Source organism: Sus scrofa, unplaced genomic scaffold, assembly GCF_000003025.6.
Source record: "Sus scrofa isolate TJ Tabasco breed Duroc unplaced genomic scaffold, Sscrofa11.1 Contig1878, whole genome shotgun sequence".
NCBI lineage: Eukaryota > Metazoa > Chordata > Mammalia > Artiodactyla > Suidae > Sus > Sus scrofa.
The window spans coordinates 246,818-271,390 of record NW_018084968.1 but is presented as its reverse complement, the minus strand read 5'-3'; the positions used below and the strand labels follow the sequence as shown (position 1 = coordinate 271,390).

The window sequence follows — 24,573 nt, the reverse complement described above, 5'->3', positions numbered from 1 at the left end:
TTTAAGTTTAATTAGGTCCCATTTGTTTATTTTTGTTTTTATTGTCATTACTCTTAGGGGGTGGGTCTGAGAAGATATTGCTGCCGTTTATGTCAGAGAGGGTTCAGCCTATGTTTTCCTTGAAGAGTTATATAGTATCTTGTCTTATATTTAGGTCTTTAGTCCACTTTGAGTTTATTTTTGCATATGGTGTTAGAGAATGTTCTAATTTCACTCTTTTACATGTAGCCATCCAGTTTTCCCAGCACCACTTATTAAAGGGACTGTCTTTTCTCCATTGTAGATTCTTGCATCCTTTCATAGATTAGTTGACCATAGGTGGGTGGATTTATTTCTGGGCTTTCTATCCTATTCCATTGATCTGTGTTTCTGTTTTTGTGCTAGTACCATCCTGTTTTGATGACTGTAGCTTTGTAGTATAGTCTAAAGTCTGGGAGCTGGATTGGCAGGGCAGGTTTGGTGTGAGGAGCTAAGGATGGCCTGTGCCCAGGGTCTGGTGGGGAACAAGGAGCAGAGGAGATGCTGAGCAGCAGGCAGACAGGAGGCAGATGGGAAAGATGCTGGAAGTGGCTTAAAGATTCAGAATTTTGTATTACCACTGCTGTTTGTATTCTCACCTTAGAAGTCAGGAGAAGTCTTTTAGGCTCCCGTGGTGGGGGAAGCTCTGCGGGTGTGCACCTACCTGGCCCTGTGTCAGGATGACTGGTCACTAGGCCACCCTAGCTCTGTCACTTGGCCCCAGGTCCCAGTGGAGTCGCCTCAGACTCCAGCATTCTTCTGCATCTCCTTCTACTCCTTCCTCAGGGCCTGCCTTTCTTTACCCCTGGTGGTAGAGGAAAGACAGCCATTAGGCACTTGGCCTCTGTCTCAGATCCTGGGAAGCCCTTAGAGGTTTCAACAAGCACTGTGTTTTCTCTTCCTTGGTTTCCCTCCAAGGAAGAGGCTCAAACAAAAAGCCTTGCAGGATGGCGCCATCGGTTAATCTCTGCATAGGTGACTCCCTTTTACTCTCTGTATAGGGACTCCCTTTAGAAATGACTCATCAACTCTCCCTACCATCAGCTTCCCCTGATGGGTCATCAGAAGGGAGGAGTTTTGGGTGGCCCTTCTCAGTATCTGTGGCAGCATCTAGTTGCTCAGTAAGTGTGCACGGGAGCCCGCCCTCTGCCAGAAGCTGTGCAGGGCACTGCGATGGAAATTAGAGGCTGGCCCAGCCCTGTGGAAAGTGCTTGCCACATACCAGTGTCAGAGACAGCAGGAGGGCAGGACAGTCCACCCGGGTGCAGGGAGGGCCGTGACGGAGAGTGCGTCTCTCTGTGAGGCTCCCACCACCTGTCCCCCCAGACCTTCTCCCCTTGACACCGAGCCCACACTCACAGCCTCTCTGCTCTATCCCAGGTTCCTCCCACCCTCCTTAGCACGTTGCACGTGCTTCCCAGGTCCTGGGACACCCTGACTGTCCCCCCCACCCCCACCCCTTTACGTCATTCTCTGGCATGTGCCCTAATTTCTTTTTCTTTTTTTTTTTTTAAGAATGTCATCAAATTTATTGAATACTACTGAGAGGTAAAATATGTACTGAGAATTGATCATTGAGTTTAAGAAATGGTTATTATTTTTGGACAGAGGATTTTTCGTTTACATGGTGTTTTCATTTTTCTCTCATTCTATTTTTTATTATAGTTGATTTCCAATGTTCTGTCAATTTCTGCTGTTCAGCAAAGTGACCCAGTCATATGTATACATACATTCTTTCTCACATTATCCTCCAGAGTGCCCTATTTTCATCAGCCCATACCTACTCTCCATAATTACTTGGTTCATGTCATTTTTTTCCCTAGGTTTTTTTTTTTTTTCCCCAAATATAAGACCATTACATTAAAGACCCTGCCTGGACTGTTCACCTCTGGGCCCCCTCCTCTAGAGCAGAAGCGAGCATATAATAAGCACTTAATAAACATTCAGGGAATGAAGAATGAAGGGCCAGGCAAAGGGAGAGCAAGTGAAAGAAGCGAGAGAGTTCAGAGAACCTGCTGGTAGTTTCTGCCCTGGAGCAGAGGGAGGCGTGTCTGGAGAGAGGGCAAGAATGAAGCTGATCCAAGGGCCTTGGCTGTGCTGAATTTAGACTTGATCCTGTTGGCTGCGAGGAGTCAGCCAGGGGTTTTCATCACAGTCAGATTTACATTGTAGAGAATAGAATGGAAGGGACGAGACTGGAGGCAGGGAGACTACTTAGAGGCTGTGGCCGCAGCCCAGGCAAAAAGATGATGCTGGGGCTATGACCAAGAGCAGCAGCAATGAGGATGGAGAGAGCAGATGGGTTGTTCTGTGGGCACTGAGAACAGGACAGCAGGTGCAGGTGGCCCTCATAAACTGAGATGGCAGGTCCCTGAGCCTTGCTTCAGGCAGGTGCCTCTGGCAACAGGACAGGAAGAGAGTCTGTAACATCCGGAACCATGCTTCTGCGGGGCGTGGTACCCCAGTCCATTGCAGCATGCCCCGTGTCATCTGCACACAACCAGAGAAAAGCGGTAAGACCTGGGATCAGCCAAAACTGGATGCTCCCAGCTCTGGGGGAAGAGGTCGTTGGAGCTTTGACAAGCACACTGGTGTTGCAGCCTGACAGAAAGGAAGTCAGGGACCTCCCCTTGGACTGCAGATCCTAGACAGGAAAGGGCCCCAGCGGTAGGGTCTAAGTCTCAGAGTTCATCTGCTCGGGAAGATAGTCATCCAGACCATCGGCAGCCATAAGCCTGGTGATCCTGGGGCAGCCATGCAGGTGGAAGCCTGACTCTCACAGCCCTTGTCTGGTGGGGGAACAGACAGGCACGGGGTTGGCATCCAGGGCAGTAAGTACCAGGTCAGAGAGTGCTTTGAGGGCACACGAGAAGGGCGTCCCACCTGACTCAGGGAAAGAAAGTGCATCAGGGCAGAGATTTGAGGAATGAGTAAGGAGGCGTGGGAAGGAGTGGAGGGAACAGCACGGGCACTGGGGACTAGAGGGGACAGTGAGCGTGCATACTCAGCTTCCAATGAAGATGACGTGAGCACGAGCACGTGCTGGGCTGCACAAGTTCATTTTTGCATTATTATTATTACTTCTTCATAAGCAAGTGGTGACGATGATAAGGGCGTGAGCTCGCTCATCATCCCAGATCACGCAGTTAACAGACACAGGAGCTCAGAGAGGTCACGTGGATGCTCTGAGCCTCGGGTTTACCATCTGATAAATAACTGGGCACAAAGATGCCTTTGTCATGCTGTTCCGTAGATAATATATATTGTCACCAGAAATAGGACTTAGCATCCAGAACCGTGTTTATAGAGGTGGGGTTTTTCACAAACTCCAGTGCCCAACCTGTCTCATCATAATTCATTATTTCACAAATGGGTTAAGGGTTTTTTAAGACATTTTTTTTCTAGAAAAACCTAGCAGAGAGATGAATGTACAGGGTCACTTGGAAATCTCCATATAAAGCATGGGAAGGGGTGTCACATTTGCTCCAAACAACCCTGGATTTCCCCCCAGTTAGGAGACTCTGGGTAGGAGGATGAGGTGGTTTGGTTGGTCTTGCTGCCAGAGAGAGAGAGAGGGAGAGAGAAAAGAAAAAAGAAAAGAGGGAAGGAAGGAGCATCAAGACAGGGGATCAAGGTGATTCAACTCAGGAGCAGAGCCATTTTCCATCTGCTGTTTGGGGTGCTTGCCCCCCAACAAGGTGGTTTTGTCGGGAAGAGCTGGGGCTCCAACTGTGATACAGAATAATGGTAGCTGATGGGACAAAGCCACTCCTGGCCCATGGTTTGTCTGGGCATCTCTCCCCAGAACAAGTAAGTTAATCTGTGTAATGCAATAAGCATTCAGTAGGCATTAGTAACTATAATTTGATTGAAGGCACATGGAGGCTAAAATTCTATACCGTAGCATTTCTCTCTGCTCTCCTCAGCAACCCAGCCCCTCAAGCATATCCAAGAAACCCCGAGACACCGCAGAACACAGCTGGATAGTCACAGACATTCTCCACCCTCTAATCCGTGCAAAAATCCTTCTATGGCATCCCTAACAGGCTTCCTTCAGGCTTCTGCTGGAATCCTCCCAGGGACAGGGAGCTCACCACCTGCAGCAGCTTATTTCACTATTGGAAAGCTCCAGATGCCAGCCCTTTCTTCCTGCCTCACGTTGAGTTGAAATCCCTCCCCCACCCTTCTGCAAGGACTCCAGTAATCTAAGTTCTGTCTTTTGGAGCATTGAAAAAAAAGCACACACACCCCCCCCACGCCTCACCATTGTCCCTGACAGCCAGGCAGAGTGTAATTTCCATACAGTGGGCTATGCAGAAAAAATGTAACTCTCCAAGCACTGTATTTATAGAGGGTGGCTTTATCATCAAGAGTGCCTTGCTCCACCTCAGGGAATTTCCCAGATAAAGGAAGCTCACCTTTTTAAATGCAAAACCATTAAAATGTGTTATTATAGATGTTTTATATTTTCCAATTTGGATGGGAATCTTGCTCAAGTACATGCCCTTCCTTAATAACCAAAGTGTACAAAAGTCAATTTGCAATTTTCGATGACTAAGGTTGCACTAAGTAGGCTGAGGGGGGCAGGAATTGGCCAGAGGAAGGAAGATGCTGTTTATCCTGGCAGGAAATGGCCTCAGACTCTTTGCTGCTTATTCTGCAGATTCCTTTCTGACAGCTGTCATTTTCAGTTCATCAGCTTCAGTACAGCCCTTTCTGGGCTCGCCCCATCCGTTCTTCCCCTGGCAGCCAAAAAAAGAAAAACCAATGGTATTGAAGTCAGAAAGTCCATTGGTAAAAGAATCATCCACTGTCATGTTGGACATTTAATTGTGAAACATAGCAAACATCCAAAAAGTGAGAGAAAAGACTGGACATCAATGAGTTTTCCCACTTATATGTAATTTTAAGTCAGTAGCCAGTGTGTGCGGACTTAGTTTCCTTAACCCATGCCCACAGCAGACATCACTAATTAATGACCCCATCATTTGATCATCTGGGCTCAGCCCCGACCCCACAGCAGACATCACTAATTGATGACCCCACTGTCCATCTGGGTTCAGCCCCAACCCCAGTATCCTCACCTAGACAACATCCGGAGAATTGGTAACAGTCCCCAAGCAATGACACAGGAGATGCAGAAACTTATCCTGTGCACCAGGCATGAGTCACTCTCTTCTCTCCTGCGCTGGGACAGCTCTCTGCTGCTCCAGGGGCTTTCTCTGCTTCTTCCAAGTCTTTGACAATTGGAGACTTCCTGCAGGGAAGGAAGAGGGAAATGCAACTTTAATCTTCACCGCAATCGCAATCGAGGGAGGTAGGCATTCCAGTCACATTTCAAGATAAGGAAGCCTCAGCTCAGAAGAGATGAGTCAGTGTGCTCAGTGTTAACTCCTTAATGGTGGGGCTGTGGTCAGAAACCAGGGCTACCTAACTTTGAAGTTGCAGATCAGATGCAGCTCCCTATTTAAAATTAACGTAAGAGTTAACTGCAAGTCATTCAGCGATTCCCCTAGTTGCTTTTGCTTTTTATCCTTGTTTTTAACTTTTTTTTATGAACCCTGCAAGGTGATTTTTATTATCGCTATTTTTTAAGAAGAAATGGAGGCTCAGAGAATTGAAATCCAAGAACAGGTTGGTGGCAGCTCTGGATCTGGTATCAAGCTTGACCCCACAGCTGAGTAATCTTTTTACAACTATTGAAAACCCTCCCTGATCTCAAATTGTAAAACTTGCCCCAACCCCAGCTCGCACTGTCTCCCAGAGTTCTTGCCTTTATTTTTCTCCATAGCAGTTATCACCGAGCAGCATATTATATTCTGGACTTATTTATTTTGTTGATTATGTCTCACCAACTAGAATGGAAACTCTGGGACTGCAAGGCTGTTTATCTGTTTCATTCATCAGTATATCTTTATGCTTATAAAAGACTGCCTGGTATGTGCTCGATAAATTTTGTGCAACAAATGAACTATTACAGATCCTTGTCTTGACGCATTTGTGGTGCTCTGGAAAGAGCCTTGTACTTAAAATCAGAAAACCTGGCCCCAGGACTGGATCTATGGCTTCAAGCATAACTCTCGCCTTCCATGAGCCTCAGTTGGCCCACCTATGAAATGGCCAGTAAACAAACCCAGCCCAGGCTGCCATGAGGGCTGAAGGAGTTAAGGTGTGCCAAGGGCTGCAAGCCACAGAAAGCTTGTCCTGGATGCCTTTCCTTCCTCTGAAGTGAAGGCTTCCAGATTCAACCCCCTCATGCTGTAAGAGCCACGGCCTGCCTCTGGGCTCGCGTGCCCTGATACGAAGCTCACCAAGAAGAAACGACAGCGGCATCACCGGGGATCCATTAGAAGTTAAAAACAAGACACATATGAACAGATCCTACAGACACTTTGCAGCATCACTCGGCACAGCAAGGCCAGGGAACAGATGGCCCCGTGGAAACAGCTGTATCCCAGAGAAACACCAGAATGCCTCATTGCTCTCACATGCGGGCCACGTGTCACCAGCTCTTTAATCACATGGTGGGCAGCAGAGCCCAGGGTGGATGGCACCCAGAGCCCTACAACAGGCTGCCCAAGGCCAGCCTCCACTGCATGTTCAGTTCTAGAGCCTGAAGCCCCAGGATGGTCAGAGGAGTCGCTAGAGGGAGGAGCCATGGGGTCAGATACTCAAGGGCCATGTCTGGGCCTTAGACCGGCATCAGCTTCATGCATCCTTCCTTCACACCCCTGGGCTCCGGTTGTAACCTGTACACAGTGCCAGGTGCCCAACCCTCCTGTGTCTTTATAGCAGCGCCTACTTTCTTCTCCTTCCTCCCCTTACTGACTCCCTGCACAGTGCATAAGGGGACAGCTCTGGAGCAAGGCTGCCTCATGTAAAAGGTTAAGAATCCTGCCTGTGGGATTTCAGGCCACTTCAACTCTCTGTACCTCAATTTTCTCATGTGTAACATGGGAAGCAGGTAGGACCAATCCTACCTGATGGGCTTGATGAGGACTCCATCAGGTGAGACAGGTCGGGAGTTGAGATCATTGTAGCACACTGCACATCCCCCACCCTGCCTGAGTTTTGTTTGCATCGTGAATACACAGTTTGACAATTGCAGCTTGCTCCTTTGTTCCCTCACTCAGACTGTATAAACAGTTTAAGTGCAGAAACCAGAGTTCATTCCCCTTTCCGAGCACAGGGCTTGGCGTGAGACAAGGACCATAAAGTGCGCACAGTGGACACATTTCTCCTGATACCTGGAAGGGAAGAGACCCTACCTTTTTATTTCCTCGGAGCCTTGGTCAGGGCTGGGCACACACCCTCTCTGAACCTTCCCTGAATGGTCCTAAGCCTGAGCCTCTGCCCTCCCCCGAAGAATGAAAGTGGTCCACGGCTTGGTTCTTTGGAAATCAGCATCCTGGGTTTCCTGGAACTCTCTTGACGAGTACACACAGCAGGCAACCAGGCAGCTCGTAATCTTTCTCTGCCTGTCCACGTGATTTAATAAACTTAACCGCTTCTTGGAAACCACAGGAAAGAGCCCTGAATTAGGTTCTAGAGATGTGAATGAGAGCCCCAGCTTTTCTGAGGACATCTGTGGTGTCCCAGCTTTCTCATCCATCAACTGGAGGCAAGCAGGCAGCTTTTCGGGTCTCATTTAGAACTGGGAGGACATGGATGAAGACTTGGAGGGTATGGTCACTGAAAGTGACAGTGGAAAATGGAAAGCAACACTCCTGAGTATTGTTGTTTTTTTCTCTTTCTTTTCTTTTTTTTTTTTTTTTTTTTTTTAGGGCCGCACCTGCAGCATATGGAAATTCCCAGGCTAGGGGTCACATTGGAGCTACAGCTGCCTGCCTACACCATGGTCACAGCAACATGGGATCCAAGCTGCTGTGTGAACTATACCACAGCTCACGGCAACGCCAGATCCCCAACCCACTGAGCGAGGCCAGGGATTGAACCGACGTCCTCATGGATACTAGTCAGATTTGTTTCTGCTGTGCCACAAGGGGAACTCCTCTCCCCACTGTTCTAAGGCATGATGAGGAAGGGTGGCCTCCGAGACGCCTACTCGGTCCCGTGTTCTATCACTTACCGCTCCAAGGGTTCAAGAGGCGTGTTAGTTGAGGTAACACAAGCAATTGCAAAATGTGCTCGGCAGGCTGGAAGTTTATGACCCACAGGAAGTCCCGGTGAGTGCTCCTGATTGACAAGGAAGCTCTCCTCCAGGCTGAGGGCCCAGACCCCATCCTTCTTGTGTCTCTGCCCTCCACAGAGCATCCTCTACTGGGTGTTCCTGCTCTGGCTGACAAAGAGAAGACTGCAGGAGATAAGTCTTGAAAGTGGCGCCTGTAGTAGCCAGAATCTACCTACATTCTGCTGACCTGAACTTGGCCTTCCCTGGAGGCAGGTTGGGAAGACAGCCTGGCTGTGCTCCCAGGAAAATATGAGAGCATGAATGATACTGCTGAGCACAGAACATCTGCCACCAAGGGGGCACATGAGTCATTCCTCTACAGTCACAGAACCGTCTAATGTTAGAACTAGTAAGATCCCCATGTGATCCAGCAGTTCCACTCCTGGGCAAATATCGAACAAAACTATAATTCAAAAAGATACATGCACCCCAATGTTCATTGCAGCACTATTTACAAGAGCCAAGACAAAAAGTAACCTAAATGTCCATTGATAGAGGAATGGATAAGAAGGTGTGGTCTGTATACACAATGGAATACTATCAGCCATCAAAAAGAATGAAATAATGCCAATTATAGCAACATGGATGGGCCTAGAAATTATCACACTAAATGAAATTAGACAAATACCATGATATCATTTTGTACGAATCTAAAATATGGTACAAGTGGAAGTTCTTGTCATGGCTCAGGGAAAACAATCTGACTAGTATCCACAAGGACGCAGGATTGATCCCTGGCTTCAATCACCGGTTAAGGATCCAGTGTTGCCGTGAGTTGTGGTATAGGTCACAGATGTGGCTTGGATCTGGCATGGCTGTGGCATAGGCTGGTGGCTACAGCTCCAATTGGACCCCTGGCCTGGGACCCTCCACATGCCGCAGGTGTGGCCCTGAAAAGGCAAAAAAAAAAAAAAAAAAAAAAAGATACAAATGAACATCTACCAAACAAAAACAGACTCATGGACATCAAGAACAGACTTGCAGTTGCCAAGGGGGAAGAAAGGATTGAGGGTTGGGATTAGCAGATGCAGACTATTATATAGAGAACGGATAAACAAGATCCTACTGAATAGCACAAGGCACTATATTCAATACCCCGTGACAAGCCATAATGGAGAAGAATATAAAAAAGAACAGATATGTGTATAACTGAATCGTTTTGCTGTATAGCAGACGTTAGTGCAACATGGTCAATCAACTGTATGTCAATCAACGTGGGGGGACTGGGAAGATCCCCAGAGATGGATGAATGAGGCATTGTCATGGCTGGACTACATCCAAGAACTTGGAGAAAATAAGCCTGGGTGTGAATCAGGGCGCTCTGTTCATTCATTGGGTGACCTTGACCGAGTGTCTGAACCATCCAGGTGATGAATGTCTTTGTCTCTAAAGCAGAGCGGTCTCTGACCCCCGGGGATGGTGTGAGTATTCATGAGAACGTGCCTTTGATGTTCTCAGCTGGTTCCCTGACCTAGTGAGCACGAGATCCTTGAAGCCCAAACTCTCGGTCTTGCTGTCGGGACAAATGACCTGCTCAAGGTCGAGTAGTAAATGCGTGTCGGAGGAACCCAGCCTCACAGGGTCCAGTTACAGTCTCTCTGTGTAGTTTTTCCTGAGTCCAAACAGGCGTCCATGAGGCCAGAGACCAGGGACACACTTCCGTCCGCCCTGAGCCCTCAGGCATGACCAGCCATCATCTCTGGCAGCTCAGAGGTCAGTCTAGGCCACTGTCCTTAAGGATGGGAAGAAATAAATGCAAACTGCTTCAAGGCCATTTTCCCTTGAGTCCAAATCTCCTGTGCCTCAGCTGGCTGCCCAAGGAAGCAATTTAGCAAATGCGTTTTATCTCAGGAGAAATCTGTCTTTTGTTTCTGTGACTTGCTTGTCAGGCGCTCCTTGCCCCCCATGCGATGGGAGCAGAGTGGGGTTGGGAGCGGAGTGGGGTAGCGTTCCGACCCTGTTAAGAAAAGCCACCCCCACCTCCAGCTCAGCATCTCCCTGGTGAAATTACCTGGGTGAAAAGGAGGCAGGTTTTCAGCTGCTCCAGTCTCCCTCCTGAGATAACATCGGCTGTGCAGTCAGCAATAGGCAGTCATAGATTAGAACTTGAAAAGGTACATAATGTCATCATAATAACATTGCCAAGGTGCGTGTAGCGCTTTACAGTTTACACAGCACTTGTACCTGCATTAGCTCAATGAGGAAATTGCAGGGAATTACTTAAGTACAGAAAAGTATAAAGAAGCCAATAAAACTCATCTATGGATCCACCACTCAGAGCAAAGCTTGGTTCACATTGTAATGCGTTCCCTTTGGTCTCTTTTCTAAGTGGTTTGTTTGTCTTCTTGCTCTAAGGAGATCATACTGCATATGCATTTTGATGGCCTGCTTTGTTCACACAGCATTGTGTCTCCTGCCAGCTCATTGGCGCCTCACATCCATCCCCCAAGAGAGAAGTACTTGTGCTGTGGGGTGTCCCTGGTGTGCGGTCCGAGGGCTGGATTCGCAATCCCGGACGCTGTTCTCTAGCAGGAACTGGCAGGCTACCGACACCTTGTGAGCATCCGTTGCCTCCTTCGTAAAACAGTGCTGAAGGATTGAATTAAGAAAACAATGCCGCAGATTTAGCACTGCACTTGGCGCATAGGAGGTGCCTAGTCCATATTAGAGCAGAGGTATGAGCCACCATGTTGATAATAAGTATAATCTTAAAGCTCCAGGAAGGCAGCTGGTTGGTCCAGAGTCCCATAGACTCTGACGTCATATGTCTGATGTCATACCTGCTGTGCTTTCCACAGTCCCCAGTGTGGCTGATGACCTAGGGATGTGGTTATCATTGAACCACATTGGTGCCATGAAGTTCGTAGATGGAGGCTTTTTTTTTTTTTTTAAAGGCCATATCTACGGCATGTGGAAATTCCCAAGCCAGGGAATGAATCTGAGCCATAGCTACAACCTACGTCACGGCTGTGGCAAGGCTGGGTCATTTAACCCACTGCACGAAGCCGGGGATTGAACCTGAGCCTCTGCAGCAACCCAAGCCCACTGCTGTTGGATTCTTAACCCACTGCACCATGGCGGGAACTCCAATGGAGGCTACTTCTCTCCTGGGACTGCTGGTAGGGAAGTCCCAGCTAGGGAAGGCCATACATTGGTAGTTCTTGGAACACTTTCATTGGTTGCTGTTCCCTCTCTTAGCGTGCTGTGGCTATGCTACATCCAATAGAGGCTTGGTGGGCACGTGAGACGCACCTGGTGTTCTGGGTTCAGGGCATTCAGGGATGGATGGGACACACCTCCTGCCTTTAGGAGCCCCTGTATGGGAGTTTTTCAGAAAATGGCTCTTGGGGCTCTTGACCTTGATGTGTCATTTTCCCCATCTCAAGGGCATATGCCTGTGTAAGGATAAGGGAGTAGAGAGACCCCACACGGGCATTCCTCATATTCTGGTCACTGATTTCCTTTCTCAAGTGATGGGGCTAAACAGCTCTGAAATCTCATCAAAGAAGGACCCCCTGCTTCACACATACAGGCTCTGTTCACTTGCACACGTCCACACACATCCCCACTCTCCTCACTGGACTGGAAGCCACATGCTTCTATCAGCATATTAAAAACACAGCACAAAACAAATCCCCTCCCTCCCCCCCAAAACCACCCCATCTTTGCAAAGAGCTTGGCTGATGTGTGCTCTCTGAAGGGGAATGATTGCTTGTGTTCCTTGGCAGGTTGGGTGAGAAAGGAAAGGTGGATGTTGGCTGGCTAAGTTTCCTCCTGGAAGCCAGCGTGGGGTTTCCAGGGCATATCTGGGTTCAAGGACAAGGGCACCAGGACTGTCTCTGACGCTCATGAAAGAGAAGGCTACCCAGCCACACCCAGCCCTCCTCCCTGCCCCCCAGACCCTTGCTGTCCCGTCTCCTTCAGGTCACATTTCAGGGACAGCACATGTGCACCTACGTGTCTCTGGGAGCCCAGGCGTCTCCCTTTCCTAATTGTGATAACAACCACGACGATAGATGGCATGTGTGAGTCACTCCAAATGCCATGCTCTTCATTTGCAGCATTTTCTGGGAACCTCCTGCCATCCCCTTGAGGTAGCCACTGTTACTATGCCATTTTCTTTCTTTGCTTTTTAGGGCCGCAGCCGCAGCATATGGAGGTTCCCGGGCAAGGGGTCAAATCAGAGCTACTGCCACCAGCCTGCGCCACAGCCACGGCCACGCCAGATCCAAGCCATGTCTGCAACCTGCACTAACTACAGCTCTTGGCAATGTTGGATCCTTAACCCACTGAGCAAGGACAGGGCTTGAACCCGCAACCTCATGGTTTGTTTCGCTGTGCCACGACGGGAACTCCACGATCGCCATTTTACAAGTGAGGAAACTGAAGCTCAGAAGGTTCCATGACTCACTCACTCACCCAAGATTACACAGGCAGGAGTGGAATTAATCCTGCATCTGGTTCTTGGCTTGAGGCTGAATGAGCATCTTCTCTGGAGAGGCGGCTGGATGTTCAAGGGACAAAGACCCAGGTTTGACCTCCCTGGGTGACCTCAAGGACTGGAAACTGCTTTCTCAACTTTCAAACGAGGCTGTGCTTGCCTCCACCGAGGGCTCTAAGGAAAGGAAATTCAGCACACCCAGCACCTTGCATAGAGGCTGGAGCATCCTTGTTTGCTCTCTTAGCCTTTTTAGCCATCTCAGACTTGCAATATAGGAGCAAGGAATGGTCTTAAGAATGACCACCTTTTAGAGACGCAAAAGGAAAAGGACAGGGACAGGCCTTAACTTCACAGTGACCGCAACCTTCTTGTGTGCAGTGGATGTTTCTCCTGCAGGCAGTGCATGCATATTGAGCACCTGTCCTGCAGGGGGCACAGTGCTGGGGACAGTGGTGAAGTGTCACAGTCTCACCAGGGTCATTTCAGTTCAAACAGACAGCTGCTTTAATGGATTTGTGAATTGAGTGGTCTAGGAGCACAGAGAAGAAATGGAGCAGCCTATAAAGGTTTCACAGAGAAGATGCCATTGAAACTGAACCTTGAAAATAAGAGGTCCCTGGGTGGAGAAGAGTGGGTGACATGAGACAGGGCATGGCAGAGAGGGAAGATGTGCAAGATCATGGGGGTGCGGCAGGACAGGTGAGCTTGGGGAGCAGAGGGAAGCTCACTGGCACAAGGACAGGAGTTCCCGGGGCTCAGCAGGCATTGGCACTGCTATGGCGCAGGTTTGATCCCTGTCCTGGGAACTTCTGCATGCCATGGGCCTGGCAAAAAAGAACAGCAGAGTATGTGGCGATTGATGGGTCAGAAAGAGAGTGTGATTGTCAGTGAGGATTTGGGGTTAATCCTGCTGCTCAGAAGGGGTCACCCACTCGTAGGATCTTAGGTGGAATGAGTCTAGTTTTCTGGCCTTATACTAGTTACCTTGTTGGCATGGTGGGATTTTCAAATAGGCAAGGATGCAGATTTGGACTTGAAAAGCTAAAGAGCATTCCCAATTGCACCCTTTCTAAAGGTTAAAAATGTTAAAGATAGCTGGAATGTCTCATAGATCACTGGGTCACAGCTGATCCCCCAAGTGGCCTCCGGAAATACACAGGTGCATTTGGAGCTGTGTACGGCCATCTGGAGAATTCCATGAGCATTTATCAGGCCAGGGCCCAGGAGGCTAACTGCTGTGTGATAAGTAGAACAGGCTCACAAAATGAAAAGGTACCCCGCACAAAATGGCAATGACAATATCAGCTGTCTAGTGCTCAAAACCTGTGAAGCCACAGTGGTGTGTATTGAGAAGTGTCTATGGTGGTGGCTTAGCTGATCTTGGCTGGCCTGTCTCCCACGACTGGGGCAGTTGGGAAGACTGCTTTATCCCACGTGGCTCTCATCATCACCCCGCCGCCAGGCTGGCCCAGGAATTTTGTTTGTTTTTAAATTATTATTAAAGTGTAGCCGATTTACAGTGTTTCATCAAGTTCTGTTGTACAACAAAGTGACCCAATCACACACATTTCCATGTGCTGCACAGCAGGATCCCAGTGCCCATCTGTTCCAGATATAACAGTTTGCATCCCCCAGACCCCCCAAATGCCCATCCCTCCCACTCCCTCCCCTCCCTGGAACCCCAAGTCTTCTCCTCTTGGCCATGCTTTGTTTATGTCTGTTATTTTTAGCCTGCACTGTCTTAAGGCCTAGCCTCAGGACTGTGGTAATATTGTTTCCCCTCCATTCTGTCAGCCAAAAGCAAGTCACAAGTCCAGCCCAGGTTCAAGGATTAATGCTCTATAGTAAGCAGGACCAAAAGTCACATGACAAAGGGCAAGGGTGTGGGTGTGTGTGTGTGTGTGGGTGTGTGTGTGTGAGAGAGAGAGAGAGAGAGAGAGAGAATTGGAGCAATTAATGCTGTCCTCTGCCAGAGCATACATCTTGAGAAATAAGGCCATGGCTTAACCTGTCAAGGCAATGATCTTAACTATTAGGTCATACGAAAGCGTGAGTATATTTTCTTGTTGATTACTACACTGTTGGTTTGAAGATTTAACTCTAGCTCTAGCCAGTGTAAACTTTAACCTACATTCAACTATATGTCATCACATAATGGACAAGGCTCATGTAACAGAAGAAATATTAGAAGCAACCATGGGACCATTGGCAAGTTGTTTTCTTTAAATTTTATGGAGCTATAATTTGCATGATAAATCCACCCATTCTGAGTGTACTTGTGTTTTCACAAATGTGTACACCCGTATAACCATCACTCTGATGATGAGGTCAAACTTTCCCATCACCCAAAAGCTCCTCTCCTTCCTCTTCCCCGCCCACTCCTTGTGCTACCTCACACCCACTGATGGAACGTCTGTCACTGTTGAACTTGTCTTCCTTTGACATTGCACTTCTTCACCTCTAAAGCAGGCATAGTCACACCTCCCTGGGAGGAATATGGTGGGGTTTACATGAGGTAGTTGGGTATCAGGCAGCTCCATATCAGCAGATCTAGAAGCATGGATATCTGCATCCACTTACGTCAAATGCTGAGTCCCCTGTTAGCAGGACAGCAGGCTTGTTCACTAGTTGCTTGGAAAGGCAAACAGTAGAGCTAACTAAAGAACTTCTATAAGAAGATGAATGAAGCAAAAGACATCAGAGCATTAGAAGAGAAGGAGAAAGAGAAAAGAGTGAGTACCGAGACTTCATGAACTTGGATGAAATTAAAGAAGGATGTTTTGTTTTGCTTATGGGTTCTGTTTTTCTTTCCAATACCTGGTACAGAGATTGAGGTCTGTAGCTCTAGGGAGAGAAAAACATCAGGTCACGCAAAGGTACTGCCCCATTTTTGTGACTATGTTCTTGGACACTTTTCTCCTTTTATTTGAAATTGTTCTGCTGGGTTGTTAAGGAAAATGTTTTTGTTTGTGTAGGAGTTTATGGTTGCTTATATATTTGTCATTGTTAACCACGATCTCTCTCAGCTGTGAGGGTTCAATCCACCAGATGGTAAGGCAGCAGCCCTTTATTAATCACCTCTTTGAGGTCAGATTGAATTGCAGAGAAAAATGAAAACAGAATCCTGACCTCTGTTTGGCCCATCAACAATATCCAATGGGAAACAGACTCCAGGGACAAGGCATGATGAGCAGGCCCCCGTGGGGATTCCCTTCTTGTTCCCAAGCCCTGTTTCCTACCTTTCAGCTCCAAAAGCAGCTCTCCGAACTGGATGAGGACGACTTGTGTTATGAGTTCCGGCGAGAGCGTTTCACCGTCCATCGAACCCACCTGTACTTCTTGCACTATGAGTATGAGCCCGCTTCAGACAACACAGACGTCACCCTGGTTGCTCAGCTCTCCATGGACAGGTATGGCACAGCCCCCCCCCCCACAGTCCCCACTCCTGCCTTTTACCCAACTGAATGGAGAAGGGAGAAATGGCTTCACAGGCTTAGAACATTGAAACCGATAAAGCAGGGCTATGTCCCATCCCCTCTCCAGTACTGAAAGCCAAGGGCTCCTGTCTTTTGGTGGTGGTAGTTGGTTTCGAGGATGGAGAAAGATTTGAATCTAAAAAATAGAGCTCTGTTAAAATTACCTCGAGGGGGGGGGTTGTATTATAAGGAAACTCGTGAACTAGACCCGCAATTGCTGCTGGAAAGCAAGTGCTGTTTCCCTTCCTTATGATGCAAGGATCATTCATTGAGCCTTTATCAGGAAGTTGTGACGTGATCCCTACCCTTATGTGTTTTACAGTCTGTTACACTGGCTCTCATCCTTGACTGGAGACAAAGTGAATCACCTGAGGAGCTTTTAAAAACAAATTCGTGGAGTTCCCACTGTGGCCCAGTGGGTTAAGAATCTTGACTGCAGTGGCTTGGGTCACCGCAGAGGGGTGGGTTCAATCCCTGGCTTAAAGGTTAAAAGGTTAAAGGATTCAGCATTGCTGCAGCTGTGGCAGCATAGGACACAGCTGTGACTTGGATTCAGTCCCTGGCCCAGGAACTTCCATACGCCACGAGTGCAGGCAACTAAAAAAAAAAATTCATTGTCAGGCTCCACTGCAAACCAGTTGATAAGACTCTTTGTTGGGTGGGGACTTTACATTGTTTTAAATTTGTCACGTGAAGACCAGTATGGAGAACATGAGACTAGCGGTATAACAGCACTAAATAATGGAGTCAAATGATTATAACTGTGATAAGTGCTTTGAAAGACTGGAGGGTGATATTAACAGTGTCAAGTGAGGGACCCTCTTTAGGTGGTGTGGTGGGGTTAAGACTTGCTAAGGAGGAGACGTTTCTGCAGAGACCTGAGGATGAGAAAAGGAGACAAGCAGGTGAGTTGCTAAGAGAAGTTTTCCAGGCAGACACGGTAGCAAGTGCAAAGGCCCTGTGGTGGGAAGGGCCTTGCATATTCAGACACCTGATCAAAGGCTAGTGTGGCTGAAGCAAAGCAGGAGGCTTGAGAGGAAAGTGGCATGGATTAAGATTTATAAATAATGGAAACTCATAAAATATTTGGATTTCATTCTAAGTGTTGTGAGGACTTAACTGTAGAAGTTTACACAAAGTTTTATGTTCTAGGTTACGTTTTTGAAAACATCTCTCTGGCTGTCAGAAGGGGAATGGCTTCAAAGGGCTATGTGGTCTTTCTATATCTGACCTGTGTGTCTTCGGCCCACCTTGCCTGGCCATCTTCTTCTTTCGCAGAGGCCGTCCTCGCCCCAGCTTCCTTCATGTCCTTCCCCCCTCAACTCCTACAACTAGGGATGGAGTTTGTCTCATTCTGTCTTTGAGCCACTTTGGAGATGCCTGTCCAGCCTATGAATGAGATGCCATGGGGTTGTTTCTAGGATGAAATGAGTTAATGCCTAGAAAGTGTTGAGAACAGTAGCTGGCACACTTAATTCAATACATGCCACTTGTTATCATCTATGAGTGATTGAAGAATGAGTGAACAAAGGAAGGAACACGCACTTGGACAGGAAAAGGTCTGCCGATAGTAAGCCATCTGGGGGTTTTGGAGAGTGAGTGCAACGTTGCATGTGGAGGCATCTGGGAATGACACGTGTTGAGTGTGGCTCAGAAGCAGGTTCTTTGTTTTGTGAGTCCCACCACTTGTTGGCAAGGGACAGCTTGTGGTGTTAAATGGCTTCGTGGGCTAGTGGTTTCCCTCCAGGACATCTGTGCAGAAACTCAGGGAACTGGCTGACCATCCCAGGTCACAAAGCCTAAATGGGCACAGAGGACAAGCATTGAGGTCGGACGCCAGCTCGTCCTTAACCTGCCACATCATCTCAGGCAAGATCTTTCCCTTCTCGAGGGCTCAGTCTTCTCACCTCCAGAGTCCCTGTGACCGCTCAGCAGATACTAGGTAAAGGATCTATTACTCTCGTGGGGCTGGGAATACAGAAGCCCTCATTCCTGCCTTCAAGGAATAGGCAGTGCATTCAAAGCTCAGACCATGTGTTAGTTTCCTACTACTGTTTAATAAATCACCACGAATCTTGCAGCTTAAGAAAGACACATTTTTTAGCTGACAGTGATACGGGTCAGGAGTCTGGACATGCATTAGCAGGTTCTCTGCTTGGGGTCTCAAGCCTGGAATCCGGGTGTCAGCTGGGCTGTGATGGCATCTGGGAGTCGGGGTGCACTTCCAGCACATTCAGGTTTTGGCCAAATTCAGCTCTAGGACCGAGGTCCATGTTTCCTTGCTGGCTGTTGGCCGGGGTCCTTCTGAGCTCACAGAGGCCACCCTCAGGTCTGAGCTGTGTGGAGCAGCTTACTTCTGCAGACCCAGTCTATTCTGTCCTGTAATCATGGGAGTAAGATCCCGTCGTATTCCAGGTTCTGCTCATACCACAAGGGAGAGACGATACAGGGCAGATACACCAGGGTGCAGGAGTCTTGGGGCCACAGGCAGGAAACCCATTCTGATAATAGAGAGATGCTGTGAGAACCCACGGGAGGAGCCCCGATCCCAGCTAGGGCAGAGAAAGGGAGAGGGAGGGAGGCTGAGTGGACTGACAGTAGGAGGCTCGTGGGAAGAGAAGGACCCCCTTCCCCACCCCACCCCCACCCCCTGGTTGGAGCATCAGCACATTCATGGGACCAGGACAGAGAGGATGCCAGGCCTAATGGGGACATACTGGGTCAGAGCGTAGCTGCTGAGGCTGAAGAAAAGGGGAGTAAATGAACTTGACCAAGTAAGCAGGGCTGGGGGGAAGCAGGGGAGGTGGCCAGACCTTCCAGCTCAATCTGTCAAGCTCCATGAGGGACTGACCCAGACCAGTGTCCCAGGTCACCCCTAGACTCCGTGATCAATCAGGTACACGTACCCTCCGCCACCAAGCACAGCAGTAAGTCACCTGCCATAACAGTCTGTTCTTGGCACTTCTCTCTCCTTCTCCTCCAAGCCGTTTAAAATGAACATTAGATCTTATCCTCGACATGCTGGATGATGGTCTGGGTGGGTCTTCTGTGCTCCAGGCAGCATAAATGCACCTCAGTCCGCTTAGACGAGGCCCCTGAAGCCCAGAGACTAGGATCTGCCCAGGTGAGCGAGTTCCAGGTGATCCCAGGTTCCCTTCTTTCTGAGCCTCCTGATTTTCCTTGGACACATCCACGCCTCCTATTCGTGCATTCACTTTATCACTGAGCTATTCTGCGTCAAGATTAGTGGCCGGTGGCTACCTCTGAACGCGAGAGAAAAAGTGTGACGCTGCGTGGAAGCCCTGGCGCACATTTCACTCAGGAGGTGCTTGCTGAACAGTCAGACCACAGCGTCTGTACATGGTGGGTGCTTAGGAGAGGGGAGGGGAGGTAGGGAAAAAAGAGGGCAAGACCTGGGTTCCCATTCAAATTGCACCACTTACTAGCTGTGTGAATTTGGGCAAATTACGTACGCTTTTTGAGCCTCACTCTACTTACCTATGAAGTGGCAATAATATTGTCAAGTTCACAGATCACTGTCTGGGTTTTATAAAGAAAGAAGCTTGAAAGTACCCAGTGCAGAGCAGGTGTACAACAAACATGAATTTCCCTTAAGGTTTTTTACCTTTATGCTGGCTCTGGAATTTGCTCCCTGGAATTTACAATTGGAAGGAAAAAATTTTTGGAGCTCCTGTCGTGGCTCACCATCCACGAGGATGAGGGTTCGATCCCTGCCTTCACTCAGTGGGTTAAGGATCTGGCACTGCTCCAAGCTGCAGAGTAGGTCACAGATGTGGACTGGATCCAGCATGGCTGTGGTTGTGGTGTAGGGTGGCAGCTGCAGTTCCAATTTGACCCCTAGCTTGGGAACTTCCATATGCCGCAGATGCAGCCCTTAAAAAAATAAAAAATAAAAAAAGCAGAGTTCTCATCGTGGCTCAGCGGAAACGAATCTGACTAGTATCCACGAGGACACAGGTTCAATCCCTGGCCTTGCTCACTGGGTTAAGCATCCGGCATTGCTGTGAGCTGTGGTATAGGTCGCAGACACCTCTCGGATCTGGTGTGCTGTGGCTGTGGCATTGGCCAGAGGCTACAGCTCCAGTTCAGCCCCTAGCCTGGGAACCTCAATATGCCTTGGTAGTGCAGTCTTAAAAGGACAAAAAATAAATAAATTAATTAAAAAGGAAGGAAAAAAATGTAATCATTAACAACCCACATCCATCCTTATATACACGCTTGTTATCAACAAAAGAATACAGGCGGGACAGAGCCCCTCCTTCTGCGGCCAGCCCGGATCATCCTCCCAGCCTGGGCTGCAGGAGACCCAGCAGCACCTCCCCTCACAGCCCAAATACAAGAAAGCCCCCACGGGAGTTCCCGTCGTATCCATGAGGATGTGCGTTCGATCCCTGGCCTCGTTCAGTGGGTTAAGGATCTGGTGTTGCCGTGAGCTGTGGAGTCAGGTAGCTGATGGTCCCTCTCTCTCTTTTCCGGCAGCTGCAGCTCCAATTCGACCCTAGCCTAGGAACTTCCATATGATGCAGGTATGGCCCTCAAAAGACCAAAGGAAGGAAGAAAGGATGGGAAAGAAGGAAGGCAGGCAGGCCGGTCCACCCACCCTTCTCTCGTTTGCTGCAAACACTAACTGTAGACACCTTCCCTTCAAAGCACATGCCTCCCCCAGCGTGGCAGGTGCATGATTCCCCCCAACACGTTGTGACAAGTACTGCCATCCGGACAACACTGCCGAGAACCCAGGGAATTCCACACCCTAGCAAGAGGCACTCGCGGGACATAATCAGAAACTAGAAAGCAGTACCACGAGCTGATGAGGACGGCAGAAATCCCTCCTTCCACTCCATCCCACGCATCCAATTATGATGCGGCAGGCTGACGGGTGCCTGTTGGATTGATTTTTAATTGAAGAAACATTTCGGGTGTGTTTGTAAACCTTTGAGTCAGAAGTAGGCCCTACGTGAGTGCCACGGTGAATTAGGGGAGCCGGCGTGCCAACTCCAATGCCTGGCTCCCTCTAGAATTCTGTTCAGAAAGAATGAATGTTACCAGCCACGGCCGAGGAACCGGCAGGGCTGCTCCTCGCCCAGCCACTCGCTGGGGAGGCTTCCCTCCCATCACAGCAGTGGACGGGAATGCGGAAAGGACAGAGCAGGCCAACCAGGGTGGATCCTGATCACAGCACCCTGGCTGCTCCTTGGACCAAGTTGTCCAGGTACCAGCTACAGTTCCAGGGAGTCGTGGCTGATGGGCCTCTCTGTTTTCTGCAAGTGGAGGAAAGAGAATGTGCACTGAGCCCACAGGGTCCCATCCTGCAGAGCCATGCTGCTCTGGCTGGCAGCACAGTATCTCCCAGGAGCTAGTTAGAATACACGTTCACGGGCCCCTCCCCAGACCCGCCCAACAGGACTCTGTACAGTGGGGCTCAGGAACCTGTGTGGTGACTCTGAGCCCGCTGAGGTTAGAAAAGCACCATTCTAGAGAGTGAAAGGTATTCCTCTCCCCACGTGACATCCAGGGCAGTCTTTAAAAATACACATGAAAAGTCTGGGTTTCCCATGTGGCTTAGTGGAAACACACCCAACTAGTACCCATGAGGACGCAGGTTCGATCCCTGGCCCCGTTCAGTGGGTTAAGGATCTGGGTTGCCACAAGCTGTGGTGTAGGTCAAAGATGCGGCTTGGATCCCGCATGCCTGTGGCTGTGGCACATACCAGAAGCTGCAGCTCCAATTTGACCCCTAGCCTGGGAACTTCCATATGCCATACCTGTGGCCCTGAAAAAAAAAAAAAAAAAAAATATATATATATATATATATGTATGTATGTATGTATGTATATTAAGTCACATCATTAAACTGTGTGATGCTTTCTCAGGGCCTTTAGAATAGTATTAGAGCTGCCCACCATGGCCTGGAGCCCCCTGCCCTGGCACCTGCCCATCCCCCAGCACCCGCTCTCCTGCCCCTTGCTTACTCGTGTGCTGCCCACGCTGGTTTCTTCTTACCGAGGGCTGTTCCCTCTTCCTTCTCCAGGCGCATCCTTCTGATTGTCCGGGTGTCACGCTTACCTCTCCAGCAGCCCTGCCCTCGCCGGCACTCATTTCCCGTTCTGTTGCTCCTCCAGCCCTCAGTTCGCTCTCTGAACGTATCGTGGTTTGTTTATTGCCTCCTCTCCACTAGTGCAGGAGCCTTGTCTTTCTCGGTCATCCCGGGGCCCAGCACAATTATCTCCACATTGCAGATGCTCAGTAGATACTTGGGTGAGTGCGTGCTGGAAAGGCAGGAATAGAGCCTGAGGAGGAAATTACAGCTGTCATGGACTGAGCACGCGCTGCACACCTAGCTCTGAGACAGACACTTGGCAGTCGTGAGTAAGCAGGCTGTTTGCATGGTGGTCACAAGGTTCCAAGAGCAGCTTGGGGCAAGCTCCACCAGGCAGGCACTGGCAGCACCTCTGCCTGGGTCATGTTTGCTAATGTCTCGTGGACCTAAGCAAGTCCCATTATTCTTGTCCAGGGTTCTTGGCCTCTGTAATCAATAGAAATTGGTAAGACCAGGCAAGAAATTTAGGCAAGGCTTTACTGGGACCCCTGCTGCACCAGGCGTGCGCGAAAACTAGCAACAGTTGCCCGTGCTCTCTTGCTGGCTCCCCGAGGTGGGGGTGGGGGTGGTGAGTTGGTTTCTTACATGGGATCAGGGTAGGGGCATGTCAAGAGTTTGGGTCAGAGGAGTGGCTTAGGCAATTTGCATGCCCCTTTGGTGGGGTGTGCAGGGGGCATGCGCATAGTACCCTGCTTTTGCTCTTGGCTCTTTAGAAGTGTGGCATTTGGTGTTTTTGTCTTTTTGTATCTTGCTGTCCATAATTTGCCCCCACTGTGTGTGCACACCACTGTTTTAGTTCCTTATAGTTTCTTTATATTTTGTGGCTTGAGGAGATGTTTGTCCAGATACAAGCACTGCATCCCCCGCAGCAGAGGGTCCCAGGTCCCATCCTGTCTCACCACGGCCAGCCCAGAATCAGTATAGGGGGGAGGGTATTACTAAAGGGTGTATGCAGGGTGGGGAGGGGGATGATTTGTTGCCATTTTGTCATGAACAAAGTTACTATTATCCTTCACACACATATGTGGGTAAGAACCTTGAAGAACTATCATCACTAGCCCAGGGCTGCTGACACAGCCCAGAGTCCAAACCCACAGCTGCCCTCTGTACCCTGTGGCCTGCCTGGCTCAGTGCACCACCCTGGAGTCATCTGCCTTGTAGGCAGTGGGTCCCCCTCCAGCAGAGACTCAGCAGCCACCTGCCTGAGCTGCTGATGTTCTAGAATTCCTTCCGACCCCAATCTTGTAGGTTTAAGACTCAGCCATCACCCTTGCTGCTGCCTTACACCTGCACGGACTGTGTGGGGCTTCCTGTCTCGGGACTCCCTGAGGCAGCCCCTGCCCCAGACATCGCTCTGGCCCTTCCTGAGCCTTGGCCTCTTCTCTTCCCAGCATGACCTCTTCTTGCATGCTTTGTGCTGCAAGTCACGGGCCCTCTCTGAGGCTGAGCCCTTTCATCATAACGATGGTATAGTCAGACTGAAGTCTTGAAGGTTCTTTCCAAAGTGATGAGACTGTAGTTTTAAAATTGATCATCGTCTCTTGAAACTCTCTCCATTGTGCTGCTCTCCATTGCTGTGCGGGTCCTTTATCTTCCTGTGTAAGACACCCAACAAACACTTGGCGCAAAACGTGGTATCAACAGGAGCTGCACAGGGACAGACCTTAGGGACCAGAAGCAGGGAGGAGGGGGGGAATCTTTGACCCCAAGAGAGGATCAACTGGAAGAAAAATACACAACATGTGAGCAGTGAGTTAAGCTTTATTTGGAGTAAAAAAAAAAAAAAAAGGACTCTAGTCTGGGAAGCAGCATTTCAGACAGCTCTGAGAAGCTGCTCCAGAGAGATGGGGGGAAGGTCAGTGAAGATGTGATTTTGGTGAAGGGGGAGGTACCTGCAACCCACATACATTTTGCAGAAGGTTGCTGCTAGTCTAGTCAAGGTTATTGCTCATCCTGAGGCTCAGATCTCACCATGAAGAATTTTAGTGCTTTTCTAGGTATAAGGAGATGCAAGATTGGGCTCAAAAAGTCTCCTGAAAATATCTAGCTATCTGAAGAGCTGCTCTGCCAGTTTTCCCAAAGCACAGAGTGCCTCACTCCTGGTCTCCACCCTGAGCTCCTTTCAGGGCATGTTGACAGTCAGCCGCCATGGTGGCTCCTGATTTAATCCGGGCAGAGGCAGATGGCAAGTGCCCATCTCCAGTGGCCAATAGAGTGAGGAGGAGGAGGAGAAGGAATAGAGCGAAGCTGACACCAAGGTGAGACCACATGCTGGCTTGGGGAAACAGGTGATGAGAAGGTGGGGACATCTTTCTTGGCTCAAAAC

General features: G+C 49.1%; 1 protein-coding gene and 1 long non-coding RNA gene across 8 annotated transcripts in view; one reads left to right on the top strand and one right to left on the bottom strand.

Annotated features, from left to right (window-relative positions):
* LARGE1 (LARGE xylosyl- and glucuronyltransferase 1) overlaps positions 1 to 24,573 on the top strand; it is a 588,827-nt gene that overhangs the window by 531,858 nt on the left and 32,396 nt on the right. For both annotated transcript variants that reach the window (XM_021081477.1, XM_021081478.1), the window contains exon 11: positions 15,897 to 16,060. In XM_021081477.1, coding sequence (XP_020937136.1) covers positions 15,897 to 16,060 — 164 coding nt within the window. The remainder of the gene's footprint in view (positions 1 to 15,896; positions 16,061 to 24,573) is intronic.
* The window catches only part of LOC106509271, a 106,295-nt gene continuing 98,386 nt past the window's right edge, over positions 16,665 to 24,573 (bottom strand). The window contains exons 3-5 of one of the 6 annotated variants that reach the window (XR_002341060.1): positions 22,120 to 22,437; positions 19,033 to 19,389; positions 16,665 to 18,505 (exon numbers count right to left, since the gene is read on the bottom strand). This is a non-coding gene — a long non-coding RNA (uncharacterized LOC106509271). Of the gene's footprint in view, positions 19,497 to 22,119; positions 22,438 to 24,573 lie in introns of all 6 variants that reach the window. The other 5 variants (XR_002341056.1, XR_002341057.1, XR_002341059.1 and 2 more) reach the window with 5 other exon arrangements.